At 40.3% G+C, this 20,495-nt stretch overlaps 1 protein-coding gene across 3 annotated transcripts in view; it reads left to right on the plus strand.

Annotated features, from left to right (window-relative positions):
• PIK3C3 (phosphatidylinositol 3-kinase catalytic subunit type 3) overlaps positions 1–20,495 on the plus strand; it is an 82,202-nt gene that overhangs the window by 52,972 nt on the left and 8,735 nt on the right. For 2 of the 3 annotated variants that reach the window (XM_075739468.1, XM_075739469.1), the window contains 2 exons: positions 1,043–1,211; positions 6,976–7,066. In XM_075739468.1, coding sequence (XP_075595583.1) covers positions 1,043–1,211; positions 6,976–7,066 — 260 coding nt within the window. The remainder of the gene's footprint in view (positions 1–1,042; positions 1,212–6,975; positions 7,067–20,495) is intronic. The other variant, XR_012832945.1, reaches the window with a different exon arrangement.

Consider the following 20,495-nt stretch of genomic DNA (forward strand, 5'->3'; position numbering starts at 1 on the left):
TTCTAGTTTAGAAGATATTTCATCTTCTAATATACATTTTATTGTCTTGTATAAATTAGTCATATAAGAAATTTATTGCTGTCTGTGGGTAGTTTTGCTTTGGATGCAAAACTTAACTTAGCTAACAGTTCAAACACACATCACCTTTTTGTACTACTTAATTTACTTTCTGACTCAGTATTACTGCAGACTTCAGGAAGATGGTTTCTCTCTGTCCTAAGGAAATCACTTAACAGATTTCATTTGTATGTTCATTTTTATTTTTTTTATATAAATGTTTCTTGGCATATCTGAGTTCTTACCATCAACTGATATAATTCTCACATTTTAGTACTGAAAAAGTGTAAGACTTTGGCACATTTGAAATACAATTCAGATAGGGAACTGTAATGATGTTTCTTCAGTGTGTTTGAAAACTGTTGATAAATTTTAACCTTACTCAAACAACTTTTGAATAATTTTAAACCAGCTTTGAAATCTTCGGTATTTTGTGGCTTCAGAAGGTCTTTCTTGGGATCGTAGTTTTGTTTTCCCTTTAGTAAATTGAACGTACAACTAAAATAACGTATTTGATACCACAGCAATCAAATGGGATACTAAAAGCAATGCAGTGTGTGGATTAATATCTTAATTTGCTAATAAATTCAAAAGAAGGTTCAAAGAATTAGTAGTATCTGTTACAACTGTGCATTTAATACCTACTGACCAGTTTCAACATTGATTGTCTTTGTGAATATACTCCAGGTGGGTTTTGGGTTCTTTTTTAAAAAAAGGGGCAAAAAACTCATCTTGTTAATACTCTAAATGAATTTGAAACCAGCTTTAATTTTTTAAACCTAGAATTTCAAATGAGCAGCTGAAGATATAAAATATATGGTTATAAGCCTTACAGAAAACAGTGAATTGTATTTTTTGAGCGCCACTTATCATTTTCTAGAGATTGCACTTAAAGATCTTTTTTTTTTCTGAGTTTTACATCAAGATTTGATACTATGTGAAGTGTTGAAATAGTAATTAATGTTTGCCTTTCCTTCTTCTACAGGTAAACTATTTCACATTGACTTTGGCTATATTTTGGGTCGAGACCCTAAGCCTCTACCTCCCCCAATGAAGCTGAATAAAGAGATGGTGGAAGGTATGGGAGGCACGCAGAGCGAACAGTACCAGGAATTCCGTAAGCAGTGCTACACAGCCTTTCTCCATCTCCGCAGGTAACAATACTATTTTGATGCTAAAATTTCTTAGAGCCACCATAAAGCAGGAGAGGAGTAAATAAATCATAGAAAATATTTGTGTTGAAAATTCAAAACTTTTTTGAAGTCTGAACGTAGACACAAGAATTTATACACAACAGAGGAATGAAAACATCACAGCATTGGTGTAATGTGGCACTTGATTGTTAATAGTCCTTTGGGTTAAGGTCCTCAGTTTTGCTTGTTTCATAACCTAAATAGCTTTTTTCATAACTCCTATAGGGTGTTGATACATATCACATATCTTGCTTTTTTGGATATGTTTTTGTCCTTAAGCAACTTTTTCTCTGATTATTGATGATCAGTTAGCTGTCCTTTTAACTTGTAAGTCATTACTTATTTGCTGCTTTATCCTCCTCCAGTTTACATTAGCGATGGTCACATTCTTTGGCTTGAAGATGCCATAAGTAAGCTTAGTTGGGTTCAGGTCCTGCAGGAGAGAAATTGTCACTACAAGCAGCTAATTGTGTTAGCGGAAGATACTCAGAAGTGTGACAGCTAAAACCTCTTTAGACTCTATTTATGGACCAGCAGATCTTTCCTGTAGAGGTGGCATCAGCTTCCTTCTTTTGCAGTGACCATATCGCTTACCATCAACCTACTGAGCCAAGTAGCTCAGCTATATTCTGTTTGAACAGAACACAGGTGAGCATTCTTGGGCTGCTGAGTGATGGATTTAGTACATCTTCCATGGAGATGAAAGAATTTCACTTTGATATCAAGATCTCATAATGTAAACCTCCAAATATGTGGAAAAAAATTAATGGGAAGAGCATATGTGAAAAGTAAATGTAGTATGAAAAATAGGCAGTCAATGATTCGAAATAAAAATGCTACATGTAGTTTTGTCCTTGTTAAAAGGAGAAGGAGTAAGGAGTTGATTTATGAACTGACATTGTTAATGGGTTAAAAGCATTTCAGCAGCATGGAAAAACAGCAGCATGTTACCAGCAAGCAATTCATGATTTCAGAGAACAATCATGAAGGCTAACATATTCCATGTTCTAAATTTTGCTTAAAACTCTTGTGATACTTTATTACTTACTTGCGAAATACTTGAGTTGTTTTTATTGTTTAAACTTTGCTGTTTCAATGTAAAGGTCTGTTGTGTCAGTGAAGGATTACCCATTGCATTAATATATGTAATAATTTGCTACAAAGATCATCATTAAGTGTGGAGTATAGCAGTAATTTACGTATAAAACTAAACTGTAAATCAAGTTGGTTTCATTTTTAATATCTGGGATTGTAGTTGTAATTATAGTCTCTCCAATATTTGTTCAGTTTAATAGGAAAGTATTTTTTAATGGTTCTGGATAAATATCTTTAAGGCTTTCAACAAAGATAGCATAGGATAATATTGGTATTACTATAACTTACCTTAAGCAGCTAGAACTAAAAATTATTAAGATTACTTATTAACAAAAGAATAATTAGAGTTACAGTGGCTTAGTTCTAACGGTTCTGCATGTTGACACAAATGTGTTCACAGATAACTTCTGGCTACGTAGTGTGAAATCTTAACCTCTGATTGCTAAGACAAAATACAAACTTGGTTTGTCATTTCTATCAATTTGTGGTTTATTTTTCTTTATTTCCCTGGGGTATAGACAGTTCTCTACGTATTTGAAGTGCTGTATCTCAGTGTCTCAGGATTCCTGGTGGAATGGGTGTTGCATAGTGGAAACAAATAAAAACAATTTAAAACTTGCAAGTGGAAAAATAGTTTTGGTCATTGTTTTAGGTTGGAAGAGTTTGACATATGATCATTAACGTGCAGTTGGTTTTTTTGGTTGGTTTTGTGTTTGGTTTTGGGGGGGGTGAGGGAAATGCTTTCCACTTTTTTTGAGCAATAATTGGCCGTTTGTGTTTGTCAGCAGTGCTGTAATGAAGGAGCAGCCTCTGCATTCTGAACGTCTTGCAGGCCAAATGGTGACTGGCAGCAGAACTTGCATCCTTGTGGGCTTTAGCAGCCTTTTACACCTTCATTATACATGTGGAGCCTATTTAAAGATGTTCAAGTCCTGTTACCTGTCAGCGTTTCCCTTCCTCTGAGAGTTTACACATGCCTAGCAGCATCCAACAGAAAAGAATCCAGCATCAACATTTAAAAGTTTTTTCCCAGAGTGAGGTTCTAGATTGTAAGGATTTCCCATGTGTTAGACATGTGAGAAGTTCAATGATCAGTTTGAGTTAGTTGACAAAGGATTGGGAAGTAACAGGAGACAGAAGCTGTAGTTTGGGCTGAGGTACTTACGCAGTATGGATGGGGATATCCAACTGGCTGGGCCACAGTGTTTTTCCCAAGTCTGTTCACAATGTGGACAGCAGAGATCATATAGCTCTGAATGAAAAAAAAAAATAAAAAAAAGTAAATACAGGCAGTGAGTGGAAAGCTGTGATGGTCATTGGGATGTGCCCATTCTTTCGAAAGGTAGTAGCTAGGCAAGGCTAGGTAGTCTTCTAAAAACCTGGGGGCAGATGGTCAGGAGGGAAGAGCAAAGGTGAAACTGGGTAGGATCAGGTCAGTTTTGCTTGTGTCTGGAATGCAAGGAAATACTTCTGGAAGAATAAATGCCATAGTTTATTATAGCTAACCGGGACATAGAATCATAGAATGGTTTGGATTGGAAGGGACCTCAAAGATCATCTAGTTCCAGCCTCCCTGCTGCGGGCAGGGACACCCTCCACTAGACCAGGTTGCCCAAAACCCCATCCAACCTGGCCTTGAACACTTCCAGGGATGGGGCATCCACAGCTTCTCTGGGCAACCTGTTTCAGTGCCTCACCACCCTCACAGTAAAGAATTGGTGGAGTATACGTAGTCTTGAGAAGAGAATAAGTAAGTCCTGGGGAGTCCCAAGCTATGCTGCAGAAAAGGTGATTGTGTTTTAAACAAAGAATTTTTGAGGTAGACCAGGTAAGCAGGGCTTTAATTTGGGACCACAGATAACTGTATACTTTCCTGTGTTGTCTTTGTAGTAGAAGTTTGTGGCTTTGGATTTGATAGAGTATTGCGCTGTCAACAGCCTAAATGTTCAGTTGGTTTAGGACGTCTATATTCAAAGGGGTCGGTAAATGTTGACAAAATACATAAAGGAGTGCCTAGGATCAGAAATATATTTGATGAGATATTAAGCACCTAAAACTAAGAGTTGCTCTTCTCAGAAAAGATGGCACTGAGAATTTGAACTTTTTTCTAATGCAGGTTTCTTTTTTGGTATATGAGGCCTTTTCTATGTAAGAACGGAGTTATTTTGTTGGGATTTCTTAATTTTTTACAGAACCTCCTTGGTTTTAGCATTTGATGTTCAAACCATAAGTTTAATCAACTGCCACTGCAGCTGAGTGCTTGTTTATTTCACAAATTAATTTTTACTGAGCTTTGACGAAAAAAAGAATGCGTTCACTTGAGAAGGATTTAAAGTCAGGTTTAGGTGCTTAATTGAAGCTACTTAAACTTAGAAAAATTGAGCTCCTACTTTGTTCTGGCTGTGAATGGAGGTCACCCATTCCGGAGGCCTTTGTAATGTAGATGTCAAAGACGATTGATGTTACTTGCCTGACAAAGGTGTTTGTTTTTTACAGGTGGGATTTCTAACTCATATGTTTCAGTAAAGTGTCTAGTGCTGGGATGGATTTGGGCTGTCAGTTGACCAGTTGTGAACATCTTGGCATATTTGCCAAGGATGTTGCCTGTGGGAAGGATGACAGCCAACTGTCTAATGTAGGAAGTTGTTACCTCTCTTGTCAAGTCCCAGATTTTTTAATAAATTTTCTAAAAATCTGTGAAACATGATAAGGATCCTAGAGGCAGTTAGCAAATTTACTTAATAAGCCCTCTTTCATCCTTAGACGCACATCTAATTGCTTACTGAGTTAAAGAAATGTTGGGGTAAGGGGCAGAGGTGAGACCTGCAGAGTATAGTGATCAGTTCTTTTCTAATTTTTCTCATACAACTCCATACTCTGCCCCAAATTACCTTTTCTTGATTTTTTTTTTTTTTTAAATGAGGTTCTTCAGATGATCTTATACTTCCAGTGCTTTTACCTTCCTTAATCACAAAGAACCAAAAGACTTCATTGTGTGGAACAGAACCAGCTCTTAACTGGCATCTAGCAATGATGCCTAGATCTTTGAAATCACTTTTACGAACCTCCATCACTTAAATAACCCCAGCTACCTGTAGTGCTCATAACCTCTTATCCTCTGTGTGGCTCAAGAGCAGAAGGAGCTCTGAGACTCTGGACTCCTGGGTCAGTTCAAACGGAGAACTGTCAATGGAAGCTACCAATGACCTAGGAAGAGACTTGAGACAATGTAGCTGCAAGGTTTAAGCGTGTTTACAGTGAGATTTGCTTGTTTCAGGCAAGTAGAAAAAATTTTCATTAAAACCTGTGGTGTCTGTTCCTGGCACCAAAGCAACTGCCAGATTTCTTTGCCAGATCTGAAACAAAATGGAAGTGTAGCTTGCTTTCTTTCATCTATGATAAAAGTAATTTTCCTGACTCTAGCCACTTGCACCTGGCAAGGTGAAGGAGAACAGCTGAAACAAATGAGACACTGAAGATTTCTGCCCAGTTAATTTAAATGTTTGTGTTTATAAAGAGTTAAAACTTATAATGGAATGTGTTAGGTAGTGCTAGCTCCAGGTAATAATGAAGTGTCAAAATTTTTGATGGAATTATGGTTTTCTAGAGATTTTTTTTTAGCAGTATTTACTCTGCAAAATATAGCTGTGAAGCAGTTCTTTTGTGTAGTTAAAATACTTTGTACTTCTTGCAATTGTCAGCTTATATATATATTCAGCAGCTTGCTAATAAACAAGTTTTGCTGTTAAGAATTCATTTTCTTTCATCTATGAAGCTCCTAGTGCTTTTAGCAGAGCAGTATTTCAGACTTTAAAGTCAGTTACATACTTTGTCTCTGAAAGGGGACTAGATCTCTTTACAGAGGAAGGGAAGTCTCATTTTATGTTGCACAGCTTGAAAATTATCCTTTCAGAAAGCAACTTACAGCTAATTTCCTGCAAGGGCAAAATGGTATTCTGTAAAAGATTCACAAGTACTTCCAACACCGTGTTAAAATGGGAAACTATACCCTGTCTTGTCTTTTTTAATGGTTATAAATGACATTGTACTTCATAAGTGTAGAATGCCTACCAATGTTATTGCAGCTTAACTGAGCAGCTGCAGACTTGGATCTGGTTAAATCACTTACATTCAACTTGTTATGGCAAAAGCTCTTGCAGCAACTTGAAAAATCATTACTCGTAATTGTGAAGACTTCAGCTGTTTGAATGCTAATTTATATAATACTGCTGTATCACTGATAGACTTTTTAATAAAAAATAACCTTTGAATCAGTATTCTGTCAGTATATCAGTATTTATGTCCTGCTAGAGGTAGAAAAAGGCATTGAATCTTACAATATATGAAATCGGAGTTTATATTTGATGTGTCTCTGAATAAATGTTCTGACAATTTTTAGAAAATTATAACAAAACCAGAACAGTCTCTTCAGTTTTGCCAGTTTGAGATAGCTTGAGGGTTAAACTTTCACTGCTAATATCAGGTATCTTATGTTTTTAACATAAGTATGTTCAAATGAAGCATTATGAATGCATCTCCTCTGAAGCATTACCAATTCACACTAAGATGATGATTGTTCTTAAATGAAGTTGTTTACAAAGTGTTTTACCTAATTTGCTCCTCTTCTTAGGTATTCGAACTTGATCTTGAACTTATTTTCCCTCATGGTGGATGCCAACATTCCAGATATTGCTCTTGAACCTGACAAGACTGTAAAAAAGGTAACTGGAGAGCTTTCCTTGTCTTTCAGTAACCTGTCATCATGTCAAGAAATTCGGTCACTGGTGGTGACTTACTTGTAACTGACTTGAAAATATTTGCTGCTATTTTGTAAGTTTTGAGCAATTTCTAGAATCATTGAAGTTGAAGATAGGAGAACATGCTTTTGAGATCACTTAGCACATGTGCCAGTAAATACAGAATTGCTCCTTATGGTCCATGCAGTAGTGCACACTCTGCTCTAGCTCTCTTTCCCAAGAGGTGTTTTAGCATTCTGCTAAGACCAGTGATCCCACCTTAGGAAATTTTTTGGTAAGTGACTATATCATGAAAGATTGTTCCATCTAGTCTAGAATCATGGATGGTTTTATAAAACCAGTCTGCTGAAGATTGAAAACCAGTAGACTGGTATATCTTCATCACCAAGAAATTTTTGTTTATTGTGAAAACAAACTTGTGTCCCATAATTCTAACTTTGTCCCTTTGCACCAGCCTGAATCATTCTTCTCCATTTGATGTTTCAGCAACAGTTGACATTAAGAATACTGGATAAATGTTCATCTAGACTTTATTACACTTACATTTTAGGCAAATGTTGGCTTTTAATAATTTGATTTATAAAAGGGCTATCTGTTTTCATTCCACAAAAGACTTTGTGGAGCCTGTGTATCCAATGGAAATCAGTTCAGTGTAATTTTTATTCGAGCAGTGGATTTTTTCTAAAATAGGCTGTTGTTCAGTGTTTTCAATAAGCTATGAAAGCGAAGGTTCAGAATCTTGAGTATTTCATCTTCTAATACAATTCCCTTGAAGAAAACTAAATTGACTCCAAACAAATCTTTCCTTTTGCCTGCAAGAATTTGAGCATTTCTGTTCAGAGTTTCTTGGTTTCAAATTGATACAAAGTGTTCATGTGGCTATTCAATTTCATTTCCCAGAAGGCTGGGCTAGCCAAAAGTGCTGTGTATTTGTAGTAAAGATGACAGCCCTCCCTCCCTTTGGTTGTTTTCCTGAGAAGCTGACAGCTAGTTCTTTTTCCATATCAATAGTTGAACCTGACCTCTGTCCGTAAATGCCATGTAGAGACTGAGTAGGTGTCGTGGTTTTACCCCAGCTGGCAGCTAAGCACCACGCAGCCACTTGTTCACTGCCCCCCGTTGGGATGGGGGAGAGAATTGGAAAAGTTAAAGTGAAAAAACTCGTGAGTTGAGATAAAGACAGTTTAATAGGTAAAGCAAAACCCGCGCGCACAAGAAAAGCAAGGAATTCATTCCCCACTTCCCATGTCAGGCAGGTGTTCAGCCATCTCCAGGACAGCAGGGCTCTGTCACTCGTAACGGTGACTTGGGAAGACAAACGTCATCACTCTGAACGCCGCCGCCCCCCCTCTCCCACTTCCCCCAAGCTCCTTATAAATTGAGCATGACATCATATGGTATGGAATATCCCTTTGGTCAGTTGGGGTCAGCTGTCCTGTCTGTGTCTCCTCCCAACTTCTTGTCCACCCCCAGCCATCCCGCTGGCGGGGCAGTGCAAGAAGCAGAAAAGGCCTTGGCTCAGTGTAAGCACTGCTCAACAATAGCTCCGTAGAACAAAAACATCTCTGTATTGTCAACACTGTTTCCAGCACAAATCCAAAACATAGCACAAATCCAAAACATAGTAGCTACTATGAAGAAAATTTACCCTCTCAGCTGAAACCAGGACAGTAGGTTACTCATATAGAACATGGGAGGATAGAGGCTTAAAGTAGAAAACCAAAACAGCTCAATACCTGACAAGTTTTGATGGAGAGACTACATCAGTGAACAAGGGAAGAGCTACGGATGCTGTCTATCTGGACTTCTGTAATGCCTTTGAAACAATCACAGAATGGTAGGGGTTGGAAGAGACCTCTGGAGATCTAGTCCAACCCCCCCTGCTAAGTCCAACCCACCTAGACCATGTTGCACAGGATCGTCTCTGGGCGGGTTTTTAATATCTCCAGAGAGGGAGATTCCACAACCTCTCTGGGCAGCCTGTTCCAGTGCTCGGTCAGCCTCAGAGTGAAGAAGTCACATTGCTGGCTCATGTCCCCCAAACATCCTTGTCTCTAAATTTGAGAGACAGATTTCATGGGTGGACTGTATGGTGAATGAGGAATCGGTTGGATGAGTGCATCCAGAGGGTAGTAGTCAATGGCTCAATGTGCAGATGGAGATCGGTGACAAGTGGTGTCCCTCAGGGGTCCGTATTGGAACCAGTACTGTTTAATATCTTCATCAGTGACATAGACAGTGAGATCAACTGTGCCCTCAGCAAGTTTGCTGATGACATCAAGCTGAGTGGTTGACACACTGGAGGGGCGGGATGCCATTCAGAGAGACCTGAACAAGCTTGAGAAGTGGACCCATGTGAACCTCATGAGGTTCAACAAGGCCAAGTGCAAGGTCCTGCACATGGGTCGGGGTACCCCTGGTATCAACATAGGCTGGGGGATGAATGGATTGAGAGCAGCCCTGAGGAGAAGGACGTGAGGATACTGGTGAATGAAAAGCTGGATGTGAGCCAGCAATGTGTGCTGAAAGCCAACCGTATCCTGGTACGCATGAAAAGAAATATTACCAGCAGGTTGAGGGGGGTGATTCTGCCCCTCTACTTCGCTCTCGTGAGACCCCATCTGAGTACTGTGTCCAGCTCTGGGGTCCCCAGTACAAGAAAGACATGGAGCTATTAGAGCAAGTCCAGAGGAGGCTGTGAAGATGATCAGAGGGCTGGAGCACCTCTCCTATGAAGACAGGCTGAGAAGAGTTGGGGTTGTTGAGCCTGGAGAAGAGAAGGCTCCGGGGAGACCTTATAGCAGCCTTCCAGTACCTGAAGAGGCTCACAAGAAAGCTGGACTGTTTTCAAGGGCATGGAGTGACAGGACAAGGGGTAAGAGCTTTAAGTTGATGGAGGGGAGATTTAGATTAGATATTAGGAAGAAATGTTTTATGATGAGGGTGGTAAAACACTGGAACAGGTTGCCCAGTGACGTGATAGGTGCCCCATCCCTGGCAACATTCAAGGTCAGGTTGGACAGGGCTTTGAGCAACCTGATCCAGTTGAAGATGTCCCCTCCCATGGCAGGGGGATTGGACTAGGTGACCATTAATGTCCCTTCGAACTCAAACGATTCTATGATAATATAGTTCTATGGTTCTAAGTTGCAGATGATGGGAGTAACTGCATTTTCATAGAGAGATGTTGTGGTTTAGCCCCAGCCGGCAGCTGAGCACCATATGGCCACTCGCTCACCCCTCCCCGGCGGGATGGGGAGGAGAATGGGCAGACAAAGGCAAAACCTTGTGGGTTGGGATAAGGGACAGATTACTGGGACAGCAAAGGGAGAGGGAAACAACAACAGTAGTATTTATAATGGAATATACACAACAGGGGATAACAGAAAGCAATTTCCTGATCCCACAACCAGCTGGACACTCAGCCCACACTCAGACCGTTCCAGAGCCACACTGACCCGATCTTCTCTGACTAGCCCCCCTTTTATGGTGGGCATGATGTCTCGTGGTATGGAATAGCCCCTTGGCCAGCTTGGCTCACCTGTCCTGGCTCCTTGTGAAAATGAATTCTATCCTAGCCACAACCAGGACAAGAAAGAGACCTTCTTTTGAAGGAAGAGACCTTCCTAACAGAAGGTTCTTTGTGAACAGAGAAAGACTTGCAGGTGATGTGATGGTTGGAGACAGTTTTGGGCATAGTGATCATGAAATGATGGAATTTTTGATTCTCAGAGAAGTAAGGAAGGGGGACAGCAGAACTGTCACCTTGGACTGCCAGAGGGCAGACTTTGGCCTGAGTCCCTTGGGAGGTAGTCCCGAGGGGCAGAAGACTCCAGGAAGGCTGGACATTTTTGAGGAAGGAAGTCTTAAAGGCAGAGGAGCAGGCCCTCCCCACGTGCTAAAAGACAGGCTGTTGGGGAAGAAGACTGGCCTGGCTGAACAGAGAGCTTTGGCTGGAACTTGAGGGGGAAAAAAAAAAAAAAAGAGAGCCTTTGGAAGAAGGGACAGGCAACTCAGGAGGACTACAAGGATGTCATGAGGTCATGCAGGGAGAAAAAGAGAAGGGCCAAAGCACAACTAGAACTTAATCTGGTTACTACTGTAAAAGACAATAAATAATGTTTCTATAAATACATTAGCAACAAAAAGAGGACTAAGGAGAATCTCTATCTGTAGTGGGTTGACCATGGCTGGGGGCCAGGTGCTCACCAGAGCCACTCTATCACTCCCCTCATTCACTAGACAGGGCAGAAAAAGTGTAACAAAAAGCTTATGGGTCGAGATAAGGACAGGGAGAGATCACTCACTAATTGTCATCACGAGCAAAACAGAGTGAGCTTAGAGAGAAATTCATCTAATTTATTACCAAGCAAAACAGAGTAGAGCAATGAGAAATAAAACCAAATCTTAAAAGACCTCCCCCGACCCCTCCCTTCTTCCCAGGCTCAACTTCACTCCCCATTTCTCTCCCTCCTCCCCCCCAGCGGCACAGGGGGACGGGGAATGGGGGTTGTGGTCAGTTCATCACACGGTGTCTCTGCCGCTCCTTCCTCCTCAGAGTGAGGACTTGTCACACTCTGCCTCTGCTCCAACATAAAGTCCCTCTTACAGGAGACAGTCCTTCACGAACTTCTCCAACGTGAGTCTCTCCGACGGGGTGCAGACCTTCAGGAGCAGACTGCTCCAGCATGGGTCCCCCACGGGGTCACAAGTCCTGCCAGCAAACCTGCTCCACCATGGGCTCCTCTCTCCATGGGGCCACAGGTCCTGCCAGGAGCTTGCTCCAGCGTGGGCTTCCCACGGGGTCACAGCCTCCTTCAGGTGCCTCCACCTGCTCCAGCGTGGGGTCCTCCACAGGCTGCAGGTGGAATCTCTACACCCCCTCATCCTCCCTCCATGGGCTGCAGGGGGACAGCCTGCTTCACCATGGTCTTCACCACGGGCTGCAGGGGGATCTCTGCTCTGGTGCCTGGAGCACCTCCTCCCCCTCCTTCTGCACTGACCTTGGTGTCTGCAGAGTTTCTTACATCTTCTCACTCCTCCCTCTGGCTGCAAAAGCTCTCTCTAACTGATTTTTTCCTTATTAAATATGTTATCACAGAGGCGCTGATTGACTTGGCCTTGGCCAGCGGTGGGTCCGTCTTGTAGCCGGCTGGCATTGGCTCTGTCAGACACAGGGGAAGCTTCTAGCAGCTTCTCACAGAAGCCACCCCTGTAGCCCCCCCTGGTACCAAAACTTTGCAATGCAAACCCAACACACCATCCTTTATTGGATGCAGGGGGAAACATACTGACAGGCTGAGGAAAAGGCCGAGGTATTTAATGCCGCCTTTGCTTCAGTCTTTAGCGGTAAGACCGGTTGTTCTCTGGGTACCCAGCCCCCTGGGCTGTAAGACAGGGACTGGGAGCAGAATGAAGCCCCCATAATCCAAGGGGAAATGGTTTGTCACCTGCTACACCACTTAGACACACACAGGTTATCATGCCGGATGGGATCCACTGAAGGGTACTGAGGGAGCTGGTTGAAGTGCTCACGAAGGCACTTTTGCATCATTTATCAGCAGTCCTGGCTAACTGGGGAGGTCCCAGTTGACTAGAGGTTAGCCAATCTACAAGAAGGGCTGGAAGGAGGATCCAGGGAACTTCAAGCCTGTCAGCCTGACCTTAGTGCCAGGGAAGATTATGGAGCAGATCATCTTGAGTGCCATCACGTGGCATGTACAGCACAAGAAGGTGATCAGGTCCAGTGAGCATGGGTTTATGAAAGGCAGGTCCTGCTTCACTAACTTGATCTTCTCCTGTGACAAGGTGACCCACTTAGCGGATAAGGGAAATGCTGTGGATGTTGTCTGCCTGGACTTCAGTAAAGCCTTTGACACCATGTCCCATAGCATTCTCCTGGAGAAACTGGCTGCTCGTGGCCTGGACAAGTGTATGCTTCACTGGGCAAAAAATTGGCTGCCTGACTGGGTCCAAAGAGTGGTGATGGAGTTAAATCCAGTTGGTGGCTGGTCACAAGTGGTGTTCCCCAGGGCTCAGTCTTGGGGAGAGTTCTCTTTAATATCTTTATCAGTGATCTGGATGAGGGGATCGAGTGTATTCTCAGTAAGATTGCAGACAACACCAAGTTAGGCAGGAGTGTTGATCTGCTGGAGGGTAGGAAGGCTCTACAGAGGGATCTGGACTGGGTGGATCGATGGGCCAAGACCAACTGTATGAGGTTCAACAAGGCAGAGTGGTGGGTCCTGCACTTGGGTCACCACAACCCCAGGCAATGCTACAGGCTTGGTGGACAGTAGCTGGAAAGCTGCCCAGTGGAAAAGGACCCGGGGGTCCTGCTATGAGCCAGCAGCATGCCCAGGTGGCCAAGAAGGCCAACAGCATCCTGGCTTGTATCTGAGATAGTGTGGCCAGCAGGACCAGGGCAGTGATCATCCCCCTGTACTGGGCACTGGTGAGGCCGCACGTCGAGTGCTGGGTTCAGTTTTGGGCCCCTCACTACCAGAAGGCCATTGAGGTGCTGGAGCGTGTCCAGAGAAGGGCAACGAAGCTGGTGAATGGTCTGGAGCACAAGTCTGATGAGGAGCGTCTGAGGGAACTGGGGTTGTTGAGCCTGGAGAAGAGATGGCTGAGGGGAGACCTGATCGTTCTCTTCAACTACCTGAAAGGAGGTTGTAGCCAAGTGGGTGTCAGTCTCTTCTCCCAGGTAACAAGTGACAGGACAAGAGGTGTCCTCAAGTTGCAGCAGGGGAGGTTTAGATTGGATATTAGGAAAAATTTCTTCACTGAAAGAGTTGTCAAGGACTGGAACAGGCTGCCCAGGGAAGTGGTGGAGTCACCATCCCTGGAAGTATTTAAAAGATGGGTAGACATGATGCTTAGGGACATGGTTTAGTGGTGGACTTAGCAGTGCTAGGTTAAGGGTTGGCCTTGATGATCTTAAAGGTCTTTTCTAACCTAAATGATTCTATGATTTTAATATATGCTTGCAACACATACCTATGAATTTCATCTTTATGAAGTTGACATGTTTGCTTCTGGCTACCTGTTGGAAAAATAGGGAGAAGTACTTTTTTGTTTTGGGTTTTTTTAGACTTTTCAGCTCTCCCACAAGTATTGTTATTTTATATAAACTCTTGTTTTTTTTCTGACAGATCAGCTGTTTTTAATTCCTGTTCACTGTTCAGGTTTGGTCCGTTTACTTTGAAAATTATGCTTTGAATATACTCGTGGAATTTGTGCAAAATATCATAATGATATCTCTAAAGAGTAGGTCAACAGAGGACCCTTCCATAAAGCAGTTTTTGACAATATGATCAGCTGGATGCATACAAGTACCTTCAAAGCTCCTATGACAGTAATTATTTTCTTTAGTTCTCAATTTTTGGTTTTACTTTTTTGCTTTAAAAAGAGTTAGCAAATCAGCTGTAAATGGACTAGGATCAAAATAATCTTAAGCTATTATAGAATGGTGAATAGCTTATGTTTGTTTTTGTTTTTTTTTTTTAAGTAATGTGTTAGAAAACTTGTTACAGGCATGATACTAAATGCCTATTAGCCTGTCTCAAATTGGTTATGAGCTTTGTTAGTACTAATGAAAAAAGGAACAAGTTGTCTTGCATCTCTTGGGCTGAGTGGCAAGTTTGTTCAATCATTTAACAGGATAATACTGTACCTTGTAGGAAAATTGAATAAATGCTTTCAGCATCTCAATTGATTTTTATTTTTTTTTCTTAAAGCTTTGAACAAAAAATCCATATATATTTCAACAGACTCAAATTAGCTAAAGATCTATTTTGGACTGACCTGTAAAATTAAATTACCTTTGATGTGTGAGTCAAGTCAATAGCCATTTCAACCGTGATACCACTTTCATGGAAGACAAAGTTGGAGATTTACACATGTTTTTGTATCTAAGAAGGTATCCTGCTTAATAGCATACGTGGAAGTTCATAGGCAGCATTTTCCTTATCGGTGCTGTAGTAGTAATACTCATTCTCTGTTTTGTAGAGCCGTCATTTTTGCTTTAAGGGGCTGGTGAGCCAGTGAGGCTCTGTGGTCTCAGTCAGCTGAAGTCAGGTCACTGAGGTAACAAGATAAAGGTAGCCTTATCTAAATTTGGTGATAAATCAGAGTACTAGTTTATGATTAAACTACAAGGAAATTTGCATAGTAGAAAAAAAAAAATGCATTAAAAGGAATGCTTACTGAAAGGAGTATTATGCTTCAGTTATTTTGGCGAACAATTCATTTGGCATAGAAATCCTTGATATTGGAATTTTTCAGTAGGTGCAGCTATACTGCTGTTACTAAGTAGGCATGAATTATTCTAAAGATTACTTCTAAGGAAAGATTTTTTTTTTTTCCCCTGGAATGGCCACAGTTTTAATTCCTCAAAGTGAAAGCATTATGATGTTGGATGGTAGCTCAGGTTCCAGTCTAATCTTCAGCTTCACAAAGTGACATAATGCATCCTCCTAACTTCTTATAGGTAAGGAGGCACGTTATGTTACAGGAAATATCTGCCTGCTGGTGAAAAATGGTAAGATGTAAAAACATGCTAGCAAGTAAAGCTGCCTTTGGAAATAATTTTGGTGTTCCCTTTTTCTAAACTTCCAGAAAGTAATCTACCAAGTTTTTATAGCCAGATTGAGGCTTTAATTTTTGTAATCATACACATATTCTAAATAAAAATAAAATTTGCATGTATCATATGATAATGATGGCTGGAGTAAAATAAGTTGAACTAGAATACAGACCTCCGTCATTTTGTATGGCTTGATTTCTTGTGCTCTCTTTTGTCACTTCCTGTGATACATACATGTGTTATAATAGGATGCTCACTAGTAAGACTGAAAAGGTCGTTGGAAGTCAGCAATCCTGGGACTTTCCAATGTTTAGATAAATTGGGGAGAGAAAGTAAGGTCCTGAAAGTATTATGTGGAGCATATCCTCTTCAGTGAGGCATCGGATGATTTGAATTGTGATTTTATTTTTTTTTTAAAGCATTTCAGACTAATATATTAAATGAGACTTTTTTGGGAATTCTTAAGGATTATTATTAGGAGGAATGAAAGTGAAAGCAAGATCTTTATAGTTGGAGACTAGTTTTGCCAAAATATCATCTGCTTTCCGGAAACAACGTGAGATCCCAAGGACCTAACTGGCAGAATGTAATTGTATTATCAAGCTTAAAAATCTAACTGAAAGCATATTTTCTGGGTGTCATTTCTGTCCGATAGTTGTGAAGTTTCTTGAGAGAAATATGTATCAAGTCAAGGCAAAATTGAAACAACAGCTTGTGTCATGTACAACTTTCTTTAAAAATAAGTGTAGATTACAACTGTTTGACATAGTTTATGGCACAGGATGGTGTAAGCGGAGCTGGGCACTCTGTTTCTGTCATCTGTGAAGGTACTTCCACATTATTCTTCTTCAAAAGCGAACAAGGTCTACACAAACTGATTTTATTTATGAAGGAAAAATGAGAATGTGGATAGTTTCTTCCTGTTAGTCTTAAAAGTATCAGAAATTCCCAATGACTTCAACTGGAGACACAGATTTAGAGCATACCAAAATTTGACACTTTTTACCTGCTTTACGTAACATTTGTGTTCAGAAAGTAAATCAGTGCTGACCTTAATGATGCATTCGCACACTTAAAATTGGACTGAAAATGAGTCAGCATTGGCCTGGCAAAAAACCCCAAAACCTCTTTTTCAAGTTTCACAATAATTCCTTGAGTTTATATGGAAAAACATTTTTCAACCAGCTGTCCCCTTTCAGTGTGTATACCCAGTATCACTAGATGGATTAGCTAGTTCCTTTCAGTTGCAAGAAAAGCTTGTTTCAATGACTCACTTCCCTCACTCCAGTTTTGATCACAATTTTTCCCCATAGAAACCCCCAGAGAATGGTGATTACCAACTACACAAAATTGTCCCCATCCTCAAAATCATAGGAACCCTTTTCAAATTCTTGGTGGTTTTTTTTAACAGTAAAACATTTGTCAATTTTTGACCAAGAAAAAAGTAGCTGCAGAGCTTGAAATTAGTTGTCTTTTTGATCCTTTCATCTCCATTTGTCCTCTCCATACTATTTATAAAGAAAACTGTCCATCTAATGTGCTTCACCTCATGGTTCATGGCACCATCTCCTACTGCAACCCTGTGATTTAGGCTTTTCTAAGCTGCTTTGGCTCACAAAATGAAATTAAACTGAAACGTAGCAGAAGAGTCTGTCCACTTTGCCTTTCCCCTTCTGTGGTCTCTAAGATGGCCTTTAAATTTTCCACTCTTCACTTATTCTTTTCCAGTTCTCAGTTTTCAGGAAAAGCACTGGACTGAAATCTCTTTATGTTGACTCCTCAATGCATAGCTGATAATATAATGAAGATTTTCCCCGCACACACCTTTTTTGTCTGCCAGTGCTACTTGCCTTTTTTTTATATCCAGTACAGCTGCAACACTAATTGCTAACTGTTGGGCTTTTTTTAAATTAGCCAGTGCTATAAATTTAAGTAGTAATGACTAAAATCTGGAGTCAATTATACAGCCAGTTTTACGTAAGGAAGAGATAGACTATCACTCTTCAGATGTAGCTAATGTATTCAGCATTGTCACCTCCTAACAAAAAAAACTTTTTGATTTTTCTACAGGAAAGCCAGATGGCTTCTATCTGTCCTTCATAGCAAATTTGGCCTTTAAATTAGAAAACATCAGGGACCAGTGAGTCATTGACGCACAAAGAACTCGGCAAGCGTTAAAGGACAGTGTCCTAATTGACTGAGCTGTGTTTCAGATGCCCATTGATTAAAGAAGGTGCTGCAAAGATGCTGCAACTGTTTCATTTACATGGGAGGTTATTGTGAACATAGACGGCACAAATACCTGGTTTCCAGCAAGCAGCAGGTAACTGCTGTTTGTGACAGTAGCCCCATTCAGTTTTGGTAACGCCTTTGGGTATACACAGGAAAAGGCTAAATTCAAACTATTCAGCATAGTGAAGAATTTTCTTCCTATGTAGTGTAACACTGAGAGCACCCTCTGGGTTTCCAAGTTTATGCAAACATTGACTAGGACTCATCCACTTTGATGAGAAATGAGTGGTGTAAATGTTTGGAAACTAGCAAGAAGGGAGAGCAGGCATGTTTTGTTCCTTTTATATTAAGTATAGCAAAGTAAAATAATTCTTGTTCTACAAGTATAAAAGCTGAAGCAGAGATACGATGTGACTCAAGGTACTGAAAGAGTTTCTGAGCTATCTTTTTGTCTTAGCCTGAGCTAATTTTGCCTGTTTCTTCATCTGGGTTGCAGAAAAACTCCCTGTGCTCTTTCCTCCTTCTCTGTCGTCCCCAGGAGTCAGTCAACAGATAATTGAGAGTTGAGTTCACAAGCTAGTGAAATGGAAAAGACTGCTAATTTGTTGCTTGACATGACTTTTTAGACAGTGGATATCTGTCCCTTTTCACCTAGCTGAAAATACAAGTATTTGTTAGAAGGTGGAGTTAGGAAACATTTCTGAAATTTATTAATATTGAGAGGAAATTTAATTTCATAGGAGAAATAAATTCAGTTTTCCTTGGTCAGAGTCTGTCTGTTTCAGGATTTATATTTGCTTGCTGCTCTGGGGAGGTTTATTCTTTGTAAAAGTATCACATTGACATGGAGCTTATTTTGCCTCGGCAGAGCTTCATCTTTCTCTCCATTTGGGTAATGATGCTGCAGCTGCACACCCAGCTCTTCTGATTCTAGGCTGCTGATTTTGCATGTATATTAATTCATTTCTAATTAAAAAAAAAAAAAGATGGAATAAACATTATGATATGAACGAAGTATGAGAACACTCCTGTGCTCCTGTTGCTTTATAGCATGCTGTCTACTTGATTATAAGATTTTGGCCAATATGATGAAATTCTGAGCTGGAACAGTATCATCATGGCATACTGCAGCAGCTGAAACCCTTATTTTCATGGAAGTTCAATTTAGAGATGTTCACTAACATCTTCACTGACTTCTATTAAAAAAAAAAAAAATTACAGAAGCCTACACAGACTTGTTTAGAAACTGCAGTTTGTTCAAATCAAAGCCTTGAAAACAAAAGCTATTGTTAGAATAGTCTTTCAAATAAAATTGTTCATGCATATAGAGCATCTGAATAGTTTGTACAATGAGTTTGCAACATGGAAAGCAAAAAAGTCTTTTGCTGAAAAAGATGAAATGTGGTAAGGGTTAAAGCAATAATGCCAATTTCTGCTACATGAATGTTGGGTACTGAATGTTGGTAACAATTGTAAGGCAAAACAATAAAAATACTAATGAAAACCCCACTAAATACTATTGGTTTTTTGGCTATCAATTGATTTTTATCTGAGGTTTTAGTAGTAGTCTTGGTGCTTACATCCAATGCATATTAGAACCCAATGAAAAAGGAGGACACTGAAGTTTCACTTAAATTTAAGAAGCTGACTTTGCAATGAGCAGTCCCATATTGGAGTGATAAAATTAGGTAGCTAGTAGTCATAGAAAACACCAGCAGTACTGCTTAATGTTACTGGAATAATAAATACTAGAGCAGCCAGCAGTCTTCAGAATGGCTGACTTGCAATTAGTCTGAAAACTAAATAGAATTGAGAAGGGGTTCTCTTATGTGCACGTGATATGTTAGCTCAAAATGTATTACTACCTTCTTTAGTAATTATGAAGAACATAGCTACAAATGTTCATGAAGAATGGATTCCAATTCTGCCTTGAAGTTTATAAAAGCTTCCTAAGAATTTCTAAAAAGTCTGTCTTAACCTTGAGCCTTAAGTACCTAATCTATTTTAGGTAACGTTTTAGCAGTGAGAAGATGCTTGCTAGTAAAAAAAGAAAAAATTCTGAGTTTAACACAAGGATAACTATGGCCTATACTATGTATGTTAGGTCAAACTTGAGGACAAAAAAAAAAAAAGTCTGTACAAGTCTGCTGTTTGGGGCAAGGGAAGGTGCAATCTTGTGGTTGAGGAGCAAAAAGTAGAAGTGAAAATCTTGAAACTTTGCAAGAAGGTGCACTTACCTGCATTAGCACTATTCGTAACTGGGTTTGTCTCTCGTCTCTCTATCCAAACGCTGTCATGCTTTAAAAAATGCAAAATACTGAAAGGGAGAAGGGTAAACCTGGAGATTCATTCAACTGAATGAATACACAGGTCTGCCATTCACCTGAGCTCTTTAACTGCAGTTTATGATTAAGGTTTTTGTGAGTATTTAATTTCCTCTTTATTGCCATCGTGACTTTTATACTGTACACACCTCTATGGGCCTGACTGGGAGTCTTCTATGAAATCGGCTTCATGCATACATTGTCTTTTTTTGTTCTCCTTGAAGACACTTTAAGCAAAAATGAAGTGTGA

The sequence above is a fragment of the Balearica regulorum genome, chromosome Z (genome assembly GCF_011004875.1).
Source record: "Balearica regulorum gibbericeps isolate bBalReg1 chromosome Z, bBalReg1.pri, whole genome shotgun sequence".
Lineage (NCBI taxonomy): Eukaryota > Metazoa > Chordata > Aves > Gruiformes > Gruidae > Balearica > Balearica regulorum.